The sequence below is a fragment of the Podarcis melisellensis genome, assembly GCF_964234715.1.
Source record: "Podarcis melisellensis genome assembly, chromosome: 15".
NCBI classification, from domain to species: domain Eukaryota; kingdom Metazoa; phylum Chordata; class Lepidosauria; order Squamata; family Lacertidae; genus Podarcis; species Podarcis melisellensis.
In genome coordinates, this window is record NC_138532.1 from 13,857,951 (window position 1) to 13,878,450 (window position 20,500).

General features: G+C 42.1%; 1 protein-coding gene and 1 long non-coding RNA gene across 8 annotated transcripts in view; one reads left to right on the plus strand and one right to left on the minus strand.

The window, feature by feature from the left end:
• The window catches only part of ST3GAL4 (ST3 beta-galactoside alpha-2,3-sialyltransferase 4), a 162,904-nt gene that overhangs the window by 83,792 nt on the left and 58,612 nt on the right, over positions 1–20,500 (plus strand). For 3 of the 7 annotated variants that reach the window (XM_081891105.1, XM_081891091.1, XM_081891089.1), the window contains exons 4-5: positions 10,858–10,984; positions 12,868–12,942. Coding sequence is in view for 3 of the 7 variants with exons in the window: in XM_081891086.1 (XP_081747212.1) it covers positions 18,065–18,171 (107 nt within the window). In the remaining 4 variants the exon portion in view is untranslated. Of the gene's footprint in view, positions 1–10,857; positions 10,985–12,867; positions 12,943–17,976; positions 18,172–20,500 lie in introns of those variants that run through there. The other 4 variants (XM_081891103.1, XM_081891104.1, XM_081891093.1 and 1 more) reach the window with 3 other exon arrangements.
• Positions 1,598–20,027, minus strand: LOC309358299. Its single transcript, XR_014163427.1, has 3 exons — positions 18,716–20,027; positions 5,812–5,865; positions 1,598–2,269 (listed from the first exon to the last, which is right to left on the minus strand). It is a non-coding gene; the product is annotated as an uncharacterized lncRNA (long non-coding RNA).

A 20,500-nucleotide genomic window follows, 5' to 3' on the forward strand; every position in this document is an offset into this window, starting at 1 on the left:
CTTTAAATCTCTATTATCCTTTTGCCTAGTACATTCTGGGGGGAAGTAGGAGTTGAACTTGCCAACCACAACTTTAATCTTGGCGAATTCCTTTCTTTTTGCTCATCTTTTTGCTATTGTGTATATGTAAACGTTTAGCCTTGGTCAATGTGGAGTTGTGCCAATTTGTGGTCTTATATGCACAACATAAAAATCAAATAAAAATTTGGGTGGGGAGGGGGTGTTGAGGAGAAGCAGATGACGGCAACTTTGAACATGGTTATGAATCTTATTTCCTAGTAAAGCTTTGTTTTGAAATAGAGAGGCTTGGTAAATCTCTAGCTCCATGGAAGGAACAGGTATCATAGTAGCTTTGTGGCAGAGTACCTCTTTTACATGCAGAAGGTATGAGGTCCAATCCTGGCAGCCCCAGTTAAGTGGATTAGGTACTGTAGAAGTTCTGAGAAATACCCCTGCCTCTGAGATAGAGATGGGCCTCCACCGGTCAGTATTTGGGCTAAAAGACCAGTTATTTGTGTCATGGACAAAGAAGGAAGAAAGAAACTTTATTATTAAACATTACACATTTATTTATTTTGTCTCTCCTCTCCTCGGCTGCAGCTGCATTCAGCTGCAGGATGTATAGTGTGTGTGTGTGTTATAATTATATTGCCTATGATGTTCTTGAGCAGCTGAACAAACACAAGAAATTGCCAGCAAAACTGCCTTGCTGGCTCAGCCAGGATTCTGTAATACTGCGTATCATAAAGCATGAGACAGATCCCACAAATCCACCCCCCCTTTTTTTGAACTAGCAACACAGCTGGTGCAAACCTCTTGGTAGCTAGGAGGACTTTTCACTTGCAGGACTGTTTATTTTGAATGCATGCAATCCATGTAAAATAGTAGTTGTCAGCCTACTCAGACCTTGGGGCCCCTGGATAGTTCAGGAGTTGCTGCCCTGTTCCTCCTCCTTTACCATTTTTTTGTTGCCATGCTGTCAGGGCCTGATGGGAGTTGTTGTCCAAAACATCTGGAAGGCACCAGTAGTGAGTTCCACCCCAGCTGGACAAAGGCCAACGATGAAGAATTAAGTTACAGTGGTACCTCTGGTTAAGAACTTAATTTGTACCGGAGGTCCATTCTTAACCTGAAACTGTTCTTAACCTGAGGTACCACTTTAGCTAATGGGGCCTTCCGCTGCCGCCGCGCGATTTCTGTTCTCATCCTGAAGCAAAGTTCTTAACCCAAGGTACTACTTCCAGGTTAGCAGAGTCTGTAACCTGAAGCATTTGTAACCTGAAGCGTTTGTAACTCGAGGTACCACTGTATATCTATTGTACAATTTGTAAAGGATAGATCTGGGATCACCCAACTTTTTGAGCCTGGAGGCACACTTGGAAATTTGAGACATGCAACACAAAACACCCCTTTCATTGAAGAAAAACGGTTGATGTTCATATCCTGCCCACAACAAACAAAGCAGAGACCAAAAGAAGTCGGCACACCTCACCCTGAAAAAACAGGAAAACCCTGTTTGCAAAAAACAAAAACAAAAAAAGAAGAAAACCCCAACAACCTCATTAAAACTAAATAAATAATGGGGGGGTCAGGGGACCTTGGAAAGCACCAAGGGGATATGAGGGCACCATGTTGCAATGTTGAGAAGCTCATAGTTGGAAAGGGCTTAAGAGTACTCAAAGTGGTGTTCAGAGCCAGTTCAGTCTGCCAATATCTAGTCAAACATTGAGCAATTTCTTTTGAAATAGGACTTTCGTTTGTGGATGTACTTGTTTACTTGATTCCTTCATGCCTGTGGGTCTGTTTGGTTTGGGCCATGCGGGGTTATTGATAAGGGACATTACTTTGTACCTTGGCCAATACCTGTACAGCGCTTCGTTTGCACAAAACTGAGCAACTGGAGGACTAGTGTCATGTTTACAGTAGGTGTGTGCATCTGAACACCTTCACATTGTTGAAAGCTAAATAAATGCAGGGCATTACCTTACTAAACTTCAGGCAGCACAATAAAGACCTATGCTAAAGTATATTTCAAGTAGCTTTAACATAATCGCTGCATGATTCGGAGCCATGCTGCATAATGCCCATTAGTTTCCATAGCCTAGAGCAGGGCTCCCCAAACAGTGATCTGCCAGCTGACAGTGATCTGTGAGCTTCGTTCAGGTGGTCCTTGGTGCCTTGTGCTTGGAGACGGGAGACGTCACATCCATCACGCTTAATAGTCACATTGATTTTAATTTCTTTTATATTTTGCTTACATGTCTTGATTCTATGGAGTACAACATGTAAGAAATAAAAGATGCAATAACAATGCATTTTTTTAAAAATAACAGTAACAGGAGGTTACTGCAGCATAGCACTGGTTGCTGGTGCCTAGGGTGGAAAAGAGAGTCCTTTCATGCAGTCGGCAGCATAGCACTGGTTGCTGGTGCCTAGGGCGGAAAAGAGAGTCCTTTCATGCAATCAGCAACATAGCACTGGTTGTTGGTGCCTAGGGCAGGCACATGTGCACTGGGTGGGTGGGGCATCAGCCCAGCCCTTGATGCTGCCAGAGCGACCGCATCCTCTCCTCCACTGGTGCAAAGCAGGGCCAACCACATATGTTCTGATTGTGATGAAACATACCGTATTTTTCGCTCTATAACACGCACCCGACCATAACACGCACGTAGTTTTTAGAGGAGGAAAATCCGTAGGCATGCCACCCGTAGGCATTCCCTCCATAACACGCACAGACATTTCCCCTTACTTTCTAGGAGGAAAAAGTGAATGTTATGGTGCAAAAAATACGGTATATATTTGCTTGTAGCCCAGGGCTGTTTGCTCCAGGTCCCAGGACACAGCGCGGCATCCAACTAAATCATTGTGTTGGACCGCATGTGACCCGGATACTCTGGATCACAGACTGGACACAGGGAGGCAAACGCCAATTCAGGTTTCAAGCAGAGTTTATTTGGTTCGCATATGCAAATCAAATGCCCGTCTTGTAACAGTTGCTTTGTTTGTTTGCCTTCTATGGCCTTGCTCGTCTTGCAACAGTAGCATGATAACTGCATGCTGGAATTTCTGTTTCTGAGGCCCTTCAATTGTGCGTGTGTAATGGCTTCTGTGAGCACAATGGAACTTCTCCTTCCCTCTCATATCCCTGTCCCCAAATCTGCTCCAGAGGGTTAGGGAAAAAACCCTAGAGGGCATTTGGGTGGTGCAGGGGTGGGGGAGGGAGGAGAAGATACGTTGCGATTGCAAAAGCATTCAGCACGTGGGATGGTTTAGCTGAAAATAACCCATAGGCCACATTAGCACCATGCATTTATAGCAGTATCATGCTTTCTCCAAAGAATTCTGGGAGCTGTAGTTTGTTAGGGGTGCTGAGAGTTGTTAGTAGACCCCTACTGCCCCTGTAATATTATTACATAGTGGCTTAGCAATCAGTCCCTCTTCACAGGGAACTCTGGTACAGTAATTATAGTTCTAGGGAGGAGAATAGGGGCCTCCTAACAATTCTCAGCACCATCATCAAACTACAGCTCCCAGAACTCTTTGGAGAAAGCCGTGGCTGTTTAAAGTGACATGATAACACTTTAAATGTATGTTGTGAATGTGGTCATAGTCTGAAGGTATGCAATTATCTTGCTTCTGAATCAAAGGGCAAATAGGAGTTTCGTCACTGTCCAGAAAGGGAACTCCCCTAGATCCTTATGCTGTGAGTAAAATGCCTTGCCTTCCATGGTAGGATGAAAATACAAGAAATCATATCTGGTGCATTGTAACTCTTTGGCATTTTCTGCTTATTTCTCCTCGTCATCATTTGTGAGGATGCGTAATCCTTAATTCTCAAACCCCTTATGTTGATTCAAGGTGAATAATCTTAACTCCCGTTCTTGTCTGAAGCTGTCTTCTAGTACACTAGTTATTTCTCAGTTTTTTGTTTTCTAAACCAGCCGTGTAACAAAATAGAAGACATTTCACAGTTCAGTGAATTGACATCTGCAACAGGATGCTATTCCCCCCCTTGTCTTAATTTGTTGTTGTTTTTTTTAATTGGTTCCCCCGCCCTTCGGTTTGAATTGTATTTTTAATTGGGTTGGTTCATGCAGAGTTTTCTTTTTTGAAAGCAACAACAGCGATGTTGCATCGTGTTTCCAATTTCTGCTCCTGGCAGATCAGCTTCCATCTCAGAGTCTTTCCTACTTAAAGCATTTGCAGAATTCTGTTGCACCTCTCCTTCGTACCAGAAGCTGGGCAGGTGGCCTGAGGATTTGTCAGTGCTGGCGATTGTGTGCAGAATTTTAAGTTTTGGAGACTAGGCTGCAGGAAGGACCAGGAAGGTCAAAATCTCTGGGTGCACTACCCATGCTGCTACTTCCAGCTCCCCCCCCAAAAAAAAAGACAGGGGGAAAAGGGGAGAAGAAAAGAGCAAATCAGCTTAATCTGGCTAGCCTGTTATCAGTTAGTTAGACAAAACAGACTGTGCTAAGTAGAGTCTAGGGAGACCTGTATTTTAGATGAAGATGACTCTGGTTTACACATGCTATTATATGCATTAGTGACCTCTACTGGAGAAGGACAGAGCAGAGTGTGCCTTAGCAAGTGTATTGTGTTTAGCTTAGTGATAGCTTTTGCTAGCACATGGCTGCTGCCGCCTAATTGGACAGATTGAGCACTTCAGTGGTCTGGGCTGGAGAGGGAGGTGGGACTGCCTACAATAGCTGCACAGTGATTGGAGCAAATGTAAGATTCCTTCTAATCCCAGCACACTCCTATGCAACAAAATTAATGTAACAAGGATTTAGGAAGGAAATTTATAGATGCAAGAAGTACAGGGCTGAACAGCTTGGAGCTTTCTGCACTGTGTTGCGGGACACCTTAGGTTGTCTCTTAACTGTGACCTTGTATAGGATTGGTCTAGACTAGGGGTAGCCAACATGGTGCCCCCCCCCCCGATGTTGCTGGACTCCCAACTTTACATGAGCTCCAGCCTGCATGGCCAATACAGCCGTACTTTGGTTTTTGAACAGCTTAGTTCTCAAACGTTTTGGCTGCCAAACGCCGCAAGTGATTGTTCCGGTTTGCGAACTATTTTTGGAAGCCAAACATCCGACGGGGCTTCCGTGGCTTCCGATTAGCTGCAGGAGCTTCCTACAGCCAATCAGAAGCCTCGCTTTGGTTTCCAAACGTTTTGGAAGTCAAACGGACTTCCGAAACGGATTCCGTTTGACTTCCAAGTTACGACTGTAGAAAGGGAGGATGGCAGTTAATAATCTGACAACATCTGGTTGGGGAAGCCCTTTAGACCATTCTCCTCCTTCTCTTTCCTCATAAGATACACAACAAAAAACTATAATACAGCACAATAGTGAGCAGTTTCAAGCTGTTGTGATGACCCTACATAGAGAACATCATATAAAACTCTTTGAAAGCTATTCATCCCTGCAGTCTCTAACTACTGGGAAATAAATATTTAAGGATAAATATTATGGCACACCATAGCATTGCCAAGCATGAACCTCTTGGGTCAGAGATTTTGTTGGATCATAACATTTATGTCTAGACATTTCAGCAATGTGCCACTCTAGACAGCCCAGAGTGGGAACGCGGAGAAACCTCGTGACATCCCTCCAGCCTTCTTCCAACATGTAGTCCACACAAATATAAACTTCAATAGTGCTTTGGCACAGAATCACTTGTTAACTCTCGGGAAAACAGATGTATGTGGGGACGCCAACTCATAAAGTGCCGTTCAGAACTGGTAAACATCGTAAAAATATAAAACAGAAAATAAAAGTGGAAATCCTAGTAAACATTACTTACAGTATGGGTGCAGGGCATGAGATAGGAGATTCTGGTTTGCTGAGCAAGTTGTTCCTATAAAGAAGGAATATATTTACGGTAGATATAAACTCCTCTATGTGGATTACTAGAGAAGGCTTAACGACAAAGCATAATATTTGTTTCTGTTAAGATAAGAGTATGAGTTTCCTTTGGAAACATGATAGTAATACGTTCCTTCACAGTGGGGGTCACATCAGCAATTAGGGGTGCTGTATTTTGGGGGTATCTGTACTGCTTTTGATTACAGTGCAGCGACTGTCAGTCAAGTCATAGCATGATAAATGTGAGATTTGTGGTGTAGTATGTAGTAGTATATCAGCTTGTTATTTTAAAAAGCTGGAACAAGGCATTTTGAAGTTAGTTAGGGTTAGCTGTTTTAGGAGACTGCAGGTTATATTTATATCTGTGTATGAAACAAAATGTGAACCAATTTTGCTTGGATATGCTGCATCAGAAAAATTTGTCATAAGCAGTTTTTATCAAGAAACGCTACACAAGTTTTGAGTTTGATTGTACTGTGTGTGGATAAATACAGGTATATAGGCTGCTGGGCTGGGGAGACGAATCGTGTTTATTTTTATATGCCTTTGAAGCTTATCTGATTCTCTGTAGTTTATTGTGGTGTGTTAAATATTGCTTATAAGTCCCATTTTGATTCTTCTTTCACCAGCCCTCAGCAGGCTAGTATTTCATTTTTGCAGGCTACATACGTTTTGTGGGCTTATTTGTAACCTTAGCATCTGTCATCGCTTTCCAACTCACTCCATGCTGTTTCACAATCACAAAATCCGTCCATATAGCCAGAGAAGAAAGAAGAAGATGTCGGTGGTATAACATATCCAATCACCTTTTCAATAACGTGCAGTCTCTCTCTTTTTATTTTTCATTTTTGAATATGTCCACTAAATGTGGAAAGTGTTGACTTTTGATTTTTAACATCTCCAGCAGGCTTTTATTGCTGCAAAAATGCTGTTATTTAACATGAGCAGTGATCATGTACTAGACACAGATTCAAACAGATAGATGGGGTTTAGACAGATTAGAGCGCCAGTTGTTTTTAGGAATTGAAATTGTTCCACAGAGGCAGTTGTACATTTTTGCCTATCTATCTATCTATATCTATCTATCTATCTATCATCTATCTATCTATCTATCTATCTATCTATCTATCTATCTATCTATCTATCTATCTATCTATCATCTATATCTATCTATCTATCTATCTATCTATCTATCTATCTATCTATCTATCTATCTATCTATCTATCTATCATCTATCTATCTATCATCTATCTATCTATCTATCTATCTATCTATCTATCTATCTATCATCTATCTATCATCTATCTATATCTATCTATCTATCATCTATCTATCTATCTATCTATCTATCTATCATCTATCTATCTATCTATCTATCTATCATCTATCTATCTATCTATCTATCTATCATCTATCTATCATCTATCTATATCTATCTATCTATCATCTATCTATCTATCTATCTATCTATCTATCTATCTATCATCTATCTATCTATCTATCTATCTATCTATCATCTATCTATCTATCTATCTATCTATCATCTATCTATCTATCTATCTATCTATCATCTATCTATCTATCTATCTATCTATCTATCTATCTATCTATCATCTATCTATCATCTATCTATATCTATCTATCTATCATCTATCTATCTATCTATCATCTATCTATCTATCTATCTATCTATCTATCTATATCTATCTATCATCTATATCTATCTATCTATCTATCTATCTATCTATCTATCTATCTATCTATTATCTATCTATCTATCTATTATCTATCATCATCTATCTATCTAATTTATATTTGTTTCAAACATCTGTATTTGTTTCAAACCCTATGCCCAGGTTTCAGTGTTCGAAACTCCCATTGTTCTAGGTCAGGGGTCAGCAACCTTTTTCAGCAAGTGGCTGGTCCACTGTCCCTCAGACCTTATGGGGGGCCGGACTACATATATATATATATATTTGGGGGAAGGGGAATGAACAAATTTCTATGCCCCACAAATAACCCAGAGATGCATTTTAAATAAAAGGACCCATTCTACTCATGTAAAAACACGCTGGACCTGGACTGTCTGCAGGCTGGATTTAGAAGGCAGTTGGGCCAGATCCAGCCCCCGGACCTTAGTTTGCCTACCCATGTTCTAGGTGCATTTTGCGACAGGGAATTTCATTAGCGCAAGCAGTTTCTGAGCTCTGGGCACAATACTGTGCTTAAGATTTCATATTAAAACTGCAGAGTGGAAGGAAAGTTGGACCTTTTTCTGCTTCCCCACTTCCAACTACTCTCTGAAGACTGGAGAAGAGACCCCCTTATGAATATTAGAGGGGTGGGCAGGGGAAGGACTATTAGCCCATGTGAAAAATGAACATAATATTTTAGCTGCAGCTCATTCATTTTCTGCTTTGTATTCTTGTTATAAAAAAGCGCCCCTAGACATTCCATTGTTGCACCCATAACCTAGGTTTAAGGTTCCATTTAGCTCCTAGCTTTCATATCTCAGTTTTTAACCCTGCCAGGTTTGCAGGGAGCTTAAAGGTAAAGGGTAAAGGGACCCCTGACCATTAAGTCCAGTTGTGACCGACTCTGGGGTTGCGGCACTCATCTTTCTTTATTGGCCAAGGGAGCTGGCGTACAGCTTCTGGGTCATGTGGCCAGCATGACTAAGCCGCTTCTGGCGAACCAGAGCAGCGCACAGAAACACCGTTTACCTTCCCGCCAGAGCGGTACCTATTTATCTACTTGCACTTTGACGTGCTTTCGAACTGCTAGGTTGGCAGGAGCAGGGACCAAGCAACGGGAGCTCACCCCGTTGTGGGGATTCAAACCACCGACCTTCTGATTGGCAAGTCCTAGGCTCTGTGGTTTAACCCACAGCGCCACCCACGTCCCTCTGCAGGGAGCTTACAAGTAGATAAAAATAAATGTAAAATATCTCCAGTAACTCAATAGACATAGAAACAGCAATGAATGAATGTAGAATGAAGGGATATATTCCCTTTGGGCCGTTACACTACCTAAACGCTTTATTTGGGCTGGAGGTCACCAGCCAGCTGCCTCTCGTTGTAACCCGGCATTATAATTCGGTGACTTATTAGGGTGTCAGGATCCACCTGAGCCTCTTTTAAACTGAGTAGGACTTAGCATGCAGTTTGCACAAAGTGAGAGTGCATCTGGGGCAATGAGCTGTTCTGTGTCCTGCCATTCCACGCTGGAGCCGTCGAGCACTGCTGTGCTCTTGAGATTGCTTTGGCCAACTGCCTTTGATGCAGCGAACCTTAGCAGAACCCGCCAAAGGCATTTCTGCATGAAGCCGTGTCACTTCTCTCCTCAGGTTTTGGAGAGAGAGTGCTTGTTTTCTTTGGTTGCAACTCGGTGATTCACTGGGTGGTGAGGGAGCTACTATCACACATCCTTGTTCTCCTGCTCTTAAGCCCCGGGACTTTCAGAATAGTTGACGTTTTTATAAACATCAACTAATAGCAACAGCAGTGTGGCATAGTGTCAGAGCAAAATTGTAAGGAGACCAAAAAGTTGATCAGGTCTGGGTGGAAGAAGGAGGGCTTCGCTGGCTGGCCCTGGAACCAAACTGGGAGTGGTACCTAGCAAGGCTCCTTGGGGAAAATGTTCCACGGCTGGCGCACCGCAGCAGAAAAAGGCCCTTTCTCCTGCCACTACCCACTTCAGAAGGTGTTGGGGAGAAATTATAAAACTTTGGCAGGTTCTTGTGGGTAAACTTCAGCAGTAGACATGAGGGAGAGCAGGACTCCTCTTTCAGGTATCTGGAAACATTGTTGGTAGCCTTGTTGTTTTTAAACCTATCCACCTTTCTGCTTAAAAGCTTCTGAGGTAACTGACAACTTTAAAAACAAATGAAAACGATACCTCCGCCTTTAAAACAACATTTAAAACCAACAAAACCAGACATTCCGCCTTGGTCTCCTTTGACAGAGTTAAAGCAGCACGAGCTTATGGTTTTAGTGTGTTTCTTATGCTTGTTCAGGTATGTTCCCTCTCTGCCATGGCTGCAAGGAGATCAGAAACTTTTGCTACCAATTTCAACTAACCACAGTTTAGTGTTATGCCTGGATCCTAAACTGTGGTTTATCATAAACTATGGTGAGTTCAGACAAGCCAGGTTTATAACCTATGGCTTGAATCAACTAGTCATGGTTAAGGCGGACCATTGCCTGTGTGAGTTTAGAAATAATGCCAAGCTATGTTTGAAGTTGTGGCAAGGCTTTGCTCTTATTGTTAAATAAGGTTTTTTGAGGGGGGCACTCTTGGCACTCTCACTTTAAAATTCTTCAAATTGGCTGGCCCCCTGAAAATCTACAAATACCCCCCCCCCCAAGAAAATAGATAGAAGACACATGGTCCTGTGGAAGCGGACATGCTCCTTTCCATTCCTTCTCCTACCTCCCTTTTCCAGTTTTCTTTTCACCAGTTCACACTTAACATTTTGTAGTTATTGAACATGCCCCATCCTCATTGGACTATAAAATAATAACAATAATTTAATCCTTTAAATTATTATTTTGCACCTCAGGTGTGTTTTCCTAAACACTTTTTTAATGCTTCTGCAAACCTTGGAGTTCCCTTTAGAATGTTGATATTCCACCCCCACCCCCGGTAGTCCTGTTTTGGCTACAATATTCTCAGGCTGCTATTGAAGGAACAGGATGGAGCAGGACCCGTTGGAAAGGTTGGCAATCCCAGTCGGTGTGTCACTGTTATTAGTCTAGGCTGACTCCCCCCCCCTTCACCTTATGACAGCTGATTTGTGCCCATGCTATAAGCAGATCTTATTTGCTTTCTGTTTAATGTACTCCACAGTATGCAGCGAAAGTAATAGCCACCCAAGTATGTGAAAATACGGCTTCCTCCTAATGATGTTGGAAGCAACTACATAATGAAGCCTTGCAGCATCCCTTTGAAGTACATAGCATTGTTATTGTTTCTCTTTTACAGATGGGGAACCTGAGGCACAGAGAGTCTCATAATCTTGCCCAAAGTTTCCCACTAGCCCAGCTGGAAGGAGAAGTCAGGAGTCCTGCAGCTGGTCGACACCACTGCATTTCATAGTGTGCAAGGAGGGGTAAGCAGAGCATGGTTGGTAGTTACTGGAATGAATGGACTTCTTTCCAATGACAACTGCATTGGCGCCATCTGGATAATGCTTTATTAAATGTTGTCTGCCTGCCTGCCGCATCTGGACGATGTCTACTAGGGTGTTGGCAGGAAAACCTCGCAGAGAGAAAGGTTTCACCGTGGCTCTTTGAGTTGGAATTGGTAGGAATAGACAGGGAGACTCAGTAGGCTACCTAGATATATGTAGACATTGACTGCTTACTTGGTTCATCTAGTAGAAGCTACCCGTATTTTTCGCTCTATAAGACGCATCAGACCACAAGACGCATCTGGGCTTTTGGAGGAGGAAAACAAGTAAAAAAATGTTCTGAATCTCAGAAGCCAGAACAGCAAGAGGGATCGCTGCACAGTGAAAGCAGCAATCCCTCTTGCTGTTCTGGCTTCTGGGATAGCTGCGCAGCCTGCATTTGCTCCATAAGACGCACACACATTTCCCCTTACTTTTTAGGAGGGAAAAAGTGAGTCTTATAGAGCAAAAAAATGGTATTTTCACCCCCTTCCCTCAGTCAACCATGCAGGCCAAAGTATAACAAAAGCTGCGATTCTCTGATTAAAACCACCATATCCCTTGTTCCAGAGGCCAGGCCAAGTGATGACTGATAGGATTGCAGCTATGTAGAGTTTTAGTGCCTTATCAGGGTGTAAACATTCCTGTTTACAATACAAATAAATCCTTTATGCATTCTTTGCAGCTAATTGCACAGTGGCCTCAGAGGGAATGGTTGAAGAAGAGGTTGTCATCATAGCTGATACTTCAAAATGTGCTATACAGACAGTGGTTATTGGGGTGCAGCCTATAGGCTATCAAGGGCTACTAGCAAGGATGGCTATTTTCCACGTCCACTGTCAGAGGCAGGATGCCCCAGAATGCTAATGCTTAGAGAGCTGATGCTCTCAGGTACTGCTTTTGGGCTTCTCGTGAGGATCTGTTGAGCCACTGTGAGAACAGGATGCTGGATAAGAGGGGTCGTTCACCTGATCCAGTGGGTTCTTCTCATGGTCTTACAACAATAATGGAATCTGGCATCTTGAGCTCTTCTCTGGTAAACGTATGCAGTGCAGCAGAACTTCTCAATCCAGGTCAGAATCTGGTAGGTGCAAATTCCATAAGCACCCCACTTTCCCCCTCTTCTCTCATTTTTTTGTGGCACGCTGAGACCAGTCCCACAAGCTTTTCAGCATGGCAGGATATGAGTTATCACAAAACATGGGTTGAATTGCAACTGGCTGTTTGGGCAAGCAGTTACCTATCCTTTTGTCTTTTATCCAGATTTGTGACTTAATCCATGAGAAACTCTTCTACCTGTGGTGAGATTCATGTTCCGTCTCCATTTCTGGAGCCTCTCTGGGAATGTTTTAAACAAAAGAAGAAACAAGAAACACAGATTCCTTTGTGTTTCCTGTCCCTTCTGCCTCCTCCCCACTTGTTTAAACCCATTTCTACGAAGGGGTGCTTCTCCTTGTGTTCCGTTGCAACCACCCAAAAGCCACCAAACGCCAAGACTTATTGAAAGGTTTATGTAAATTCAACCTCAGCTTGAATGTGTACTGTGCTAAGGGCCGGAGCTTAGTGGTAGAACATTTGACTTGCATGCAGAAGGTTATAGGTTCAATCCCTGGCATCTCCCAGTAGGACTGGGAGAAAGACTCCTGCTTGAAACCCTGAAGAGCTGCTGCCAGTCAGTGTAGGACATGCTGAGCTAGATTAACCAATGGTTCTGACTCAATATAAGATTCCTAAAGCAACACTCAACTGCCCATTGCATTTATTTACCTTATTTTACTGCCCACCCAATTCATTTGCATTTTTCTTTGTTTATTTGTCCACAGACAAAAAAAATGGGATTGTAGATTCCCAGCCCATGGAGGTGATGCTGACTTGGTTTGGGAAGGAGAGGACTGTAAGTAAGTAAAGTTTTAAAGTTGCGTTATATGGTAGCTCAATGATGATTAGGAAGCATGGAGACGTGTGAAATGGGACAGCAATGTGTTTCTCTCTCCCAGTTTTATTTCTCTCTACGATGGGCCTGTATTGTGCTTTGGAAGCAGATCACAACTCACCTCTGTGTCATATATTTCGCTATACTGAGGTGATAACCAAGTGTCTCTCCGTTGCAAATATAGCCAGGTTTCTTAAAGCCAGTTGCGACCCTGTTTGGAATTAACATGTACTAAATGGGAACTGCAAGAAAAGTGTCCCACATTTATAGGACATGACTCCCCACCCCCTAAAGAATTCTGGGAACTGTAGTTTGTTAAGGGTGCTGGGATTTGTAACTCTGTAAGTGGTGAACAACAGTTCCCAGGATTCTTTGGGGGAAGCAATCTTAAGCGTGCCCTAGATGTATGGTGCACATACAGCTCCTGTTCAGGATTCCATTCAACTCCAATCTAATCCCCTCCCCAACAACCAGCCCACCAGGGGGGTTGTTTTGGGCCCCCCCCTTAAGAGTCTCCCCCACCCCGCAAGCCTTGGGGTTTTCACCAAGTGTGCTCATACCTTCCACCTAGTTGGTGGGTGGTGCTGTTTTCACTACTTAAAGAGCAGCTTGATCATTAGAAACAGAAGACAATGAATATTAGTGGGGATGGGGATTCCCTCCGCCCACTCTTGGAAGCTGATATTTGCCAATATTAAAAGAGACCCAGGAGATCAAATCTCACATCTCAGCTGTCTTACAGAGTTTATCCCTTACTGTGCCTATTTTACAGATTGAGGGATTGAGGCTGGAAGAGGAAAGAGCAGCTTGCTTCAGGCTACGTAGTGAGTTCATAGCAGAAGTGATTTCTAAAGCAGAAATTTCCTAACAGCTTGTCTCTTCTCTTCTCTATTGTACCACTTGTCTTTTTAAAGTTGTCAGTGGTTATTCAGGTATCTTCACATCCCTAAGTTTAGCATTCACGTCATTGAATTTTAAAAACAGATTAAACTGCATATTAGAGTGCTTTTTAAAGTATATGTCTGATATTAGGTAGGCACCATCTCAGTTGTTTTTTCAGCACCTAATGAATACCTTCCTCTTTCAGCAAGCATTTTAAAGTAGAGATCATTCCCAGTCTGTATTGGCATAGTTTTAAAATGTTTTGATTGTTTTATCACCTGTGTGTTTGCTACCCTGGGCTCATTTGGGAGGAAGGGTGGGATATAAATAAATAAAGTATTATTAGCATGTGTTCCAAGAAAAAAAATGTTTGTGGAATGTCCTGGGTTTAAATGTAAGAATATTAGAACTTTATTCACTATTTACACTTGCAAACAAAGGTTTTGTGCTTAGAAATAGGTAGCCTTGAAGCTCTGACCTCTTGATGCAGACATAGCCATGGTCATGAGGCTGGAAGCTTCTTGCAAACTCAGGCAATGAATGGTTAGGAAATAGGGAGCCTGCTGCTGGAGTTAGTATTTATGGTGATGCTGCACTATCTACAGCAATATTTAGGATTGTTTGCTTTTAAACCAGTGGTTGAAACCTGAGGTCAAAGCTGCTGGCTTGCACTAACCATGGCTAGTGCCCATTCAGGTAATGCTGCACCATAATTAACCCTAACGAGAGGAGGGAAGGTGGAATTAGCACAGGTAAGAGAATGGAGATCTGTGTGAGTCTGGTTTACGCTCCCAACCTCCTAACTCTCCTTAGGGGATTATTAGTGTTTACATCTGTGCTAGGGTTGTATTTGGAACCCAATAACAAGAGCTTCCAACATGTGATTGTTATCGCTTCAGAGCTTTTACCACAAAATTAGCATTCCTAGAAAGCGTGTCGTAGCGATGTAGGATCCTTGAAACATCCACCTATTCAATGTTGACTTGGCGTATGATACCTTTTGGTTTCTTTATTGCATGGTAATGGGTACATATTGCTGTTGGAACGATGACCCTTATTAACGATCACTTAATGATTATTTTGTTACCACTTAACACCTTTTAGCTAACATGTTGGTAAAAAGTAAACACACCTTTATTCCTTCGTTTGGTGCATGTTTATGGATGCATTGAAAACACGAAATTTTGTTAGTTATTAGTATTTTACCCCGCCCGTGACCCTTTTTTTTGTCATGTTGTATTATTTATGTGTGTACGATTTTGAAACAAGAAAATAAAAAACTAACTTTTTTTTTAGTAATGTTATGAGTCTTGAACTAGGTGCTGCTGCTTATCCCAAGTATTTTAAGATGCAGTCCAAGAATAGGCATATTTAATTTTCCTTCTGCCAAATAAGTGGCACCAATGTAGCTCATTTCCTCCCTGTCCTCTCCTAGCGACTCTTTTGATGGCTCTGTGTGAAACATCTGAGCAAAATTGCAGCTGATTTAGGTTTGATGAGGCCCTAAGCTACTGAAGGTAATGGGGCCCTTTATATGTCCAGCTGTCCTTTGTCAACAACAAACTGTCACTGTTTTTTATGTTGAATCTATGATATATGCTAATTTATGGACCTAATAGGTATCTAAAGCCATTTGCACATAACAAAATAGGAGCCTACACAACACAAAACACTGTTGCTGTATGTAGGTTTTATTTTATTTGTTTTTTACATCCAGTTTTTTCCCCTTTAATTTTTTTGGGGCCCCCCAATAGAGTGGGGCCTAAGCTATAGCTTGTTTAGCTTGTACGTAAATCCGGTACTGGGTGTAGGGCATTATTAGTTGTGCTATTAACACCTAAACTTACATATATTGCATAGTTTTAAAGATTTTTTTTTATGCTGACAGCCCTGTACAGGTTTTTTTTTTATGCTGCTTTATTGTGTTCTTATACAGTTATACCTCGGGCTACAGATGCTTCAGGTTGTGTTTTTTCAGGTTATGGACGTGCCAAAACCCAGAAGTACTGGAACGGGTTACTTCCGGGTTTTGATGGTCGCGCATGCGCAGAAGCGCTGAATCGTGCTTTGCGCATGTGCAGAAGCGCCGAATTGCAACCCGGCGCTGCGGGTTGCAGACGTGCTTCCTGCACGGATCACGTTCACAACCCAAGCGTCCACTGTATTTCTGTACTCCACCCTGATATGAGTGGGAAGTAAGTAAAAGCTTTTATAGCACTGCTAGATAAGATATTCTGGGTATATTCAAGCTAAGTCATTTGCATATGTGAACATGCTCTTTTCTCGAGGGCGTTAGAGTCAGAGGTCTTTGGTACAGGTGTGGTTGTTGAATGCCAGAAGTGCATGTTAAAAAAGGGCACTTGTCAGCAAGAGAAGTTCTCAAAGCAGAAGTTGGCTTCGCCATATGAAAAGGTGTTTACAGTGTGAATCAGAAGAATGGCTTTGCCTTGGCTCTTGAGGAGATTCAGTTGCTCTGCATGTGTGCACCCTTCTTGGTAATTTGGTGGCAGACCTTTCTTGGTTCACATGCTCTGCAATGTTACACTGCTTGAAAATCCACCCATGAAAGTAGACACAGCTGTCATCAAAAGCCGTTAACAGGTATGTGCACACCCATTTTTAATACATTGGACACAGGACAGGAAGTAAAGAGTCTGTCAGCTCAAATTAATGCTTCTTGAGAGTGAATAGCAAAGGTCCATGCATGTGATGAGGAACACCCAACCCCAACCCCAAACCTGCAGTCTCTAGGGGCATCTTTTGTCTTTTGAGGTGGCTTTTCATTCCCCCTTCTATGTTACCTCCAGGCAAGTGGCGCAAGTAGCAAATAAAGATTAAATTAATTTCAGGAGGGCAGTGGGACTCTAGAATTCTCTTCCTAACTCAAGCTTGCTTGCAAATCTATGAAAATATCTTCTAAATTCAGTGCTTTTTGTCAAAGTTCTTAGATAACAGATGCTGTTTACTTGAAGGTGCTGAAGATAAAGATATTGCTTTGGGTTGTTTTTTAAAAAGAAGCTATTATTACAAGATGTAAGTGTCTCAAAAACTCAATGAATTTACTATTCAAAAAACAAAACAAAAAGAGCTGTTGCAAATGATAGAAGAAGCTGCACCTGTAGAATTTCTGCCTAGATGTCCCCCCCTCCACTTGTTGAGCTGAACAACCAAGATGTGAGGGTGCATGGAGACTAATCTGTAAGCGAGCGTAATGTTTAAGACCGTACTAAAGTCTTGGCTGCTTATGTGGCATGGGAGTTTGTTCTTTACTTTACCATTTCCGTATTTACCGAAGCTCAGCTGGAAATTGTCGGCCTTAACCTTCATCTTGAACCAAAGCTGCTGTTGTTGTTGTTTTTTAAAACACATATTTAAAATGACACAAATACTAAAATGCCAACACTGTTAATGCATGAGCTTTAACAGGGGTTGGGCACCTCAAGCCAGGAGCCAACTGTGTCATTCCAAACTCTTTGTCTTGTCCTTGGGACTCTTCCCTAGGCCCCGGCTCTGACTGGCCCTGTTTGGCATCTTGCTTAAATAGGTTTTTGTTTCTGCTTTTGCCTGGCTGGAATGTGTCCTTCCGGTATGACAATGCCTCTTGCTTGCCTGAATGAATGAAAGGCAGAGAGGACTGTGCGAGTGTAAGCAGAAACTAGCCTACTGTACAAAGATAGTATTTCCATTCGTTGCTCCACTCATTTTTGCCTCTGCACAACCAGCCAAGGGGACCCTACACGGATGACAAAAGGTTCCTCACCTTTGAGTTAGAAGGAGAAACCATTTTAAAGGTCATCTGATTTGGTGTACAGGGGTGAGAGCTCATGGGTTCCTGTGGCTTGCAGGGAAGGCAGTCTTTTAATGTCCCGAATTTTTCCTTAAAACTTTGTGGCTTTTTGCTTATGGCCACCCCTGCTGCCGACAAACGCAAGGGACAGGTTTCAGAGCTTCCTTTATTTAACCACACCGGTTAATCAGTTAAAGTTTTCAGCCTTTGGCTTACTACATCCCCAGATCCCTGGTCAGATAACTGCCTGTATTAGCATATCTTTGTAGCAATTGCAAACGTGGTATCCAAAAGCAGCCTTTACAGTGCTGCTATGAGTGTGTTGTGTGTGTGCGCACGTGTGTGCATCTCTCGGCTGTGAAATTTTCCCCAGTTGCTGACTCCCTGTGGAAAGGTTGCAGCTGTAAACAAGGTAACTATGATAAACACAAGGAGGGGGTATCCAGCAAGCAGTCAGGCTGCAGGTGTAGCTGGACCGCTGAAAAGATCACCTGCAAGCAGATTAGCACAGCAAAGACACCTCAGGTAAGGCAGAAGCCTACTTTTGTGCGAAAGTGGCCTTTTGCAGTGTGTGGGAGGTGTCTTGTTATGGTAGTGGTTTGTGCAGAAAACTATGGCAAATAAAATACATTTTAGTAGCTGCTTGGGAGTAGGGGAAACTTGTTTGTTTGAGATTACAGTGCTGGTAGTCACAAAGGGTGGCCAGTTTGTGGCGGGAGGAAGGTCACTTTTCTTGTGATGAAGGTCTGGAATCCATGGGCGTAAGTTGTAACCCTACCCATTGGCAAGCAGTCAGGCTCTGTAATAAAACTTGGTATAACCTGACAGTTGAGGAGTCAGGGTTACAGAACATGTGTATAGGGAGCACTGCATGTTAAGCAGTGTATCAGAACATATGGGATTTTTTAGTCTTCTTTACAAAACTTTACTATTCCTTATCCTCAGCAATTTTTTCTCAACCATGCCTAAATTACCATTGGTTACAGTTTTCAGAGACCAAGTAAAAATGCACACGGGAGGGAGCAATGCAGTCCACAGTCTACCCTTCTGAAGTGGAAAGTGGACTTACCTGCAAGCTGTTGAGATTCTGTTATAGTTTTGTTGATTAGAAGGATCTCGCCTTTGGCACTGATCTGATCTGTTATCTTGACCATACAGTATTGCTCTCTTTGGCTGATCCTTCCTTTTTCAAAAATGGGGAAGATCTATTTATTTAAAATATTTTAGAACTGCCCTTCATACAACTAGATTCCCTCAGTACAAGGGGCAATAATAAAACAGCACAACATGCTGTTTAACATGTATTGCTGGAAAAGTGGTTGCAATCTGCTCAACAGGAGCCTGCATGTTTGCACTAACATTGTGTGCAAACTGAGACTGTGTACACATGTGTGCTTATGGGAACATTACTTAAATACTCCCAGCCTTATTGTGGATTACATTTTAGATAACCATAAAGTGGGGGAATTAGTACCACTTCACCCAATTCACAGTTAACCTGCAACATTAATAGCTTAAAGAGGCTATGACAGCCAATCACTAGCATGAATTAGATATATTTGTGGAAGGTATATTTATCATTGTTTATAGCCATAATAGCTAGAAATGCAATATCCCTGTGTTCAGAGGGCAATAACCTGCATATTACCAGATTATCTTATATTACCTTATTAATAGGATCCTGATGCATGTGTCAAAATTTGCTACATGCTACATATCTGAAGCACATTTTAAACCAGCTCACCTCTTTCATGGATTCTCCCATGTAATTTTCATCAACTGTAGTTTTGTAGGAGTGCTTAGACACTTCTTGTGAGTCACAGAATAATTATCTACAGTATTTTAGTTTTGTAGAATATTTATACTTTACATTGATTACCATATAGATTTCTTATTATTCACAGGGTATTACAACATTTAGGGCCAAACTAGATATGAAGCCATTTACACAATTAGCAATTAGGTTTTTTGTTTGTTTTTTAAAGTGAATAGCAAGCACAAAGGTCTGATCCAGATTAGGACCTGGGCTTGCAGGACAGGTTGCTGGGGAGTTTAACCCCTTTCCCCCAGTTGTAGCCTGGATCAGGCCAGTCACAACTGCTGTTTACTTTTTTTCTTTTTAATTAGCCATTGTCTTCTGTTATATTCTGTTGGAAGCCGCCCAGAGTGGCTGAGACAGCCCAGTCAGATGGGTGGGGGACAAGTCATAAATAATAATAGTTACTATTATTAAATCACTGTTATTATTGACAGCTGCCAAAGGGAACTGACGGGTTCTGAGGGGATTCTGAGGAGACTGGACAGAGAACAGAGACTGGGGAGATTGCAGGACAGGGGGGAGAAGGAGCTGTCCAGAGAATATCATGGTGGGGAGGGTATCATCATCAAAACAAGATTTCCATAATTACAAACATAACAGAAGTCAAACAATAAATAAAACACATGAAGAAGTACACAACCAAATGGAAGCAATTTCCACGTAAATCATAAGATCTAAAACTAAAGATACAACAACAATTTATCAATAACAGCAACAAGCTGTCTTTTTTTTTAAAAAAATATTTTTATTAGACAATTTCAACAAAACAAATTATCAATCCAAATAATCAACTACATTATTTGCCCCCCTTTTTATTCCCCCCATCCCTCCCTCTCCCCCCCCCCACAAAGACTTCCCTCAGCTCCCCTCTCTGGTTTGTTTGCACATTCCTCTTCTCTGCATGTTAAAAATGGTACATATCATTACCTTGTCTATCATATATTCTATTCTATTAATAAATTTGTGGATGGTTTATTAGCAACAAGCTCTCTCAACCCCCCCCCGCCCCCCCGTAAACAATACTCCAGCCCAAGG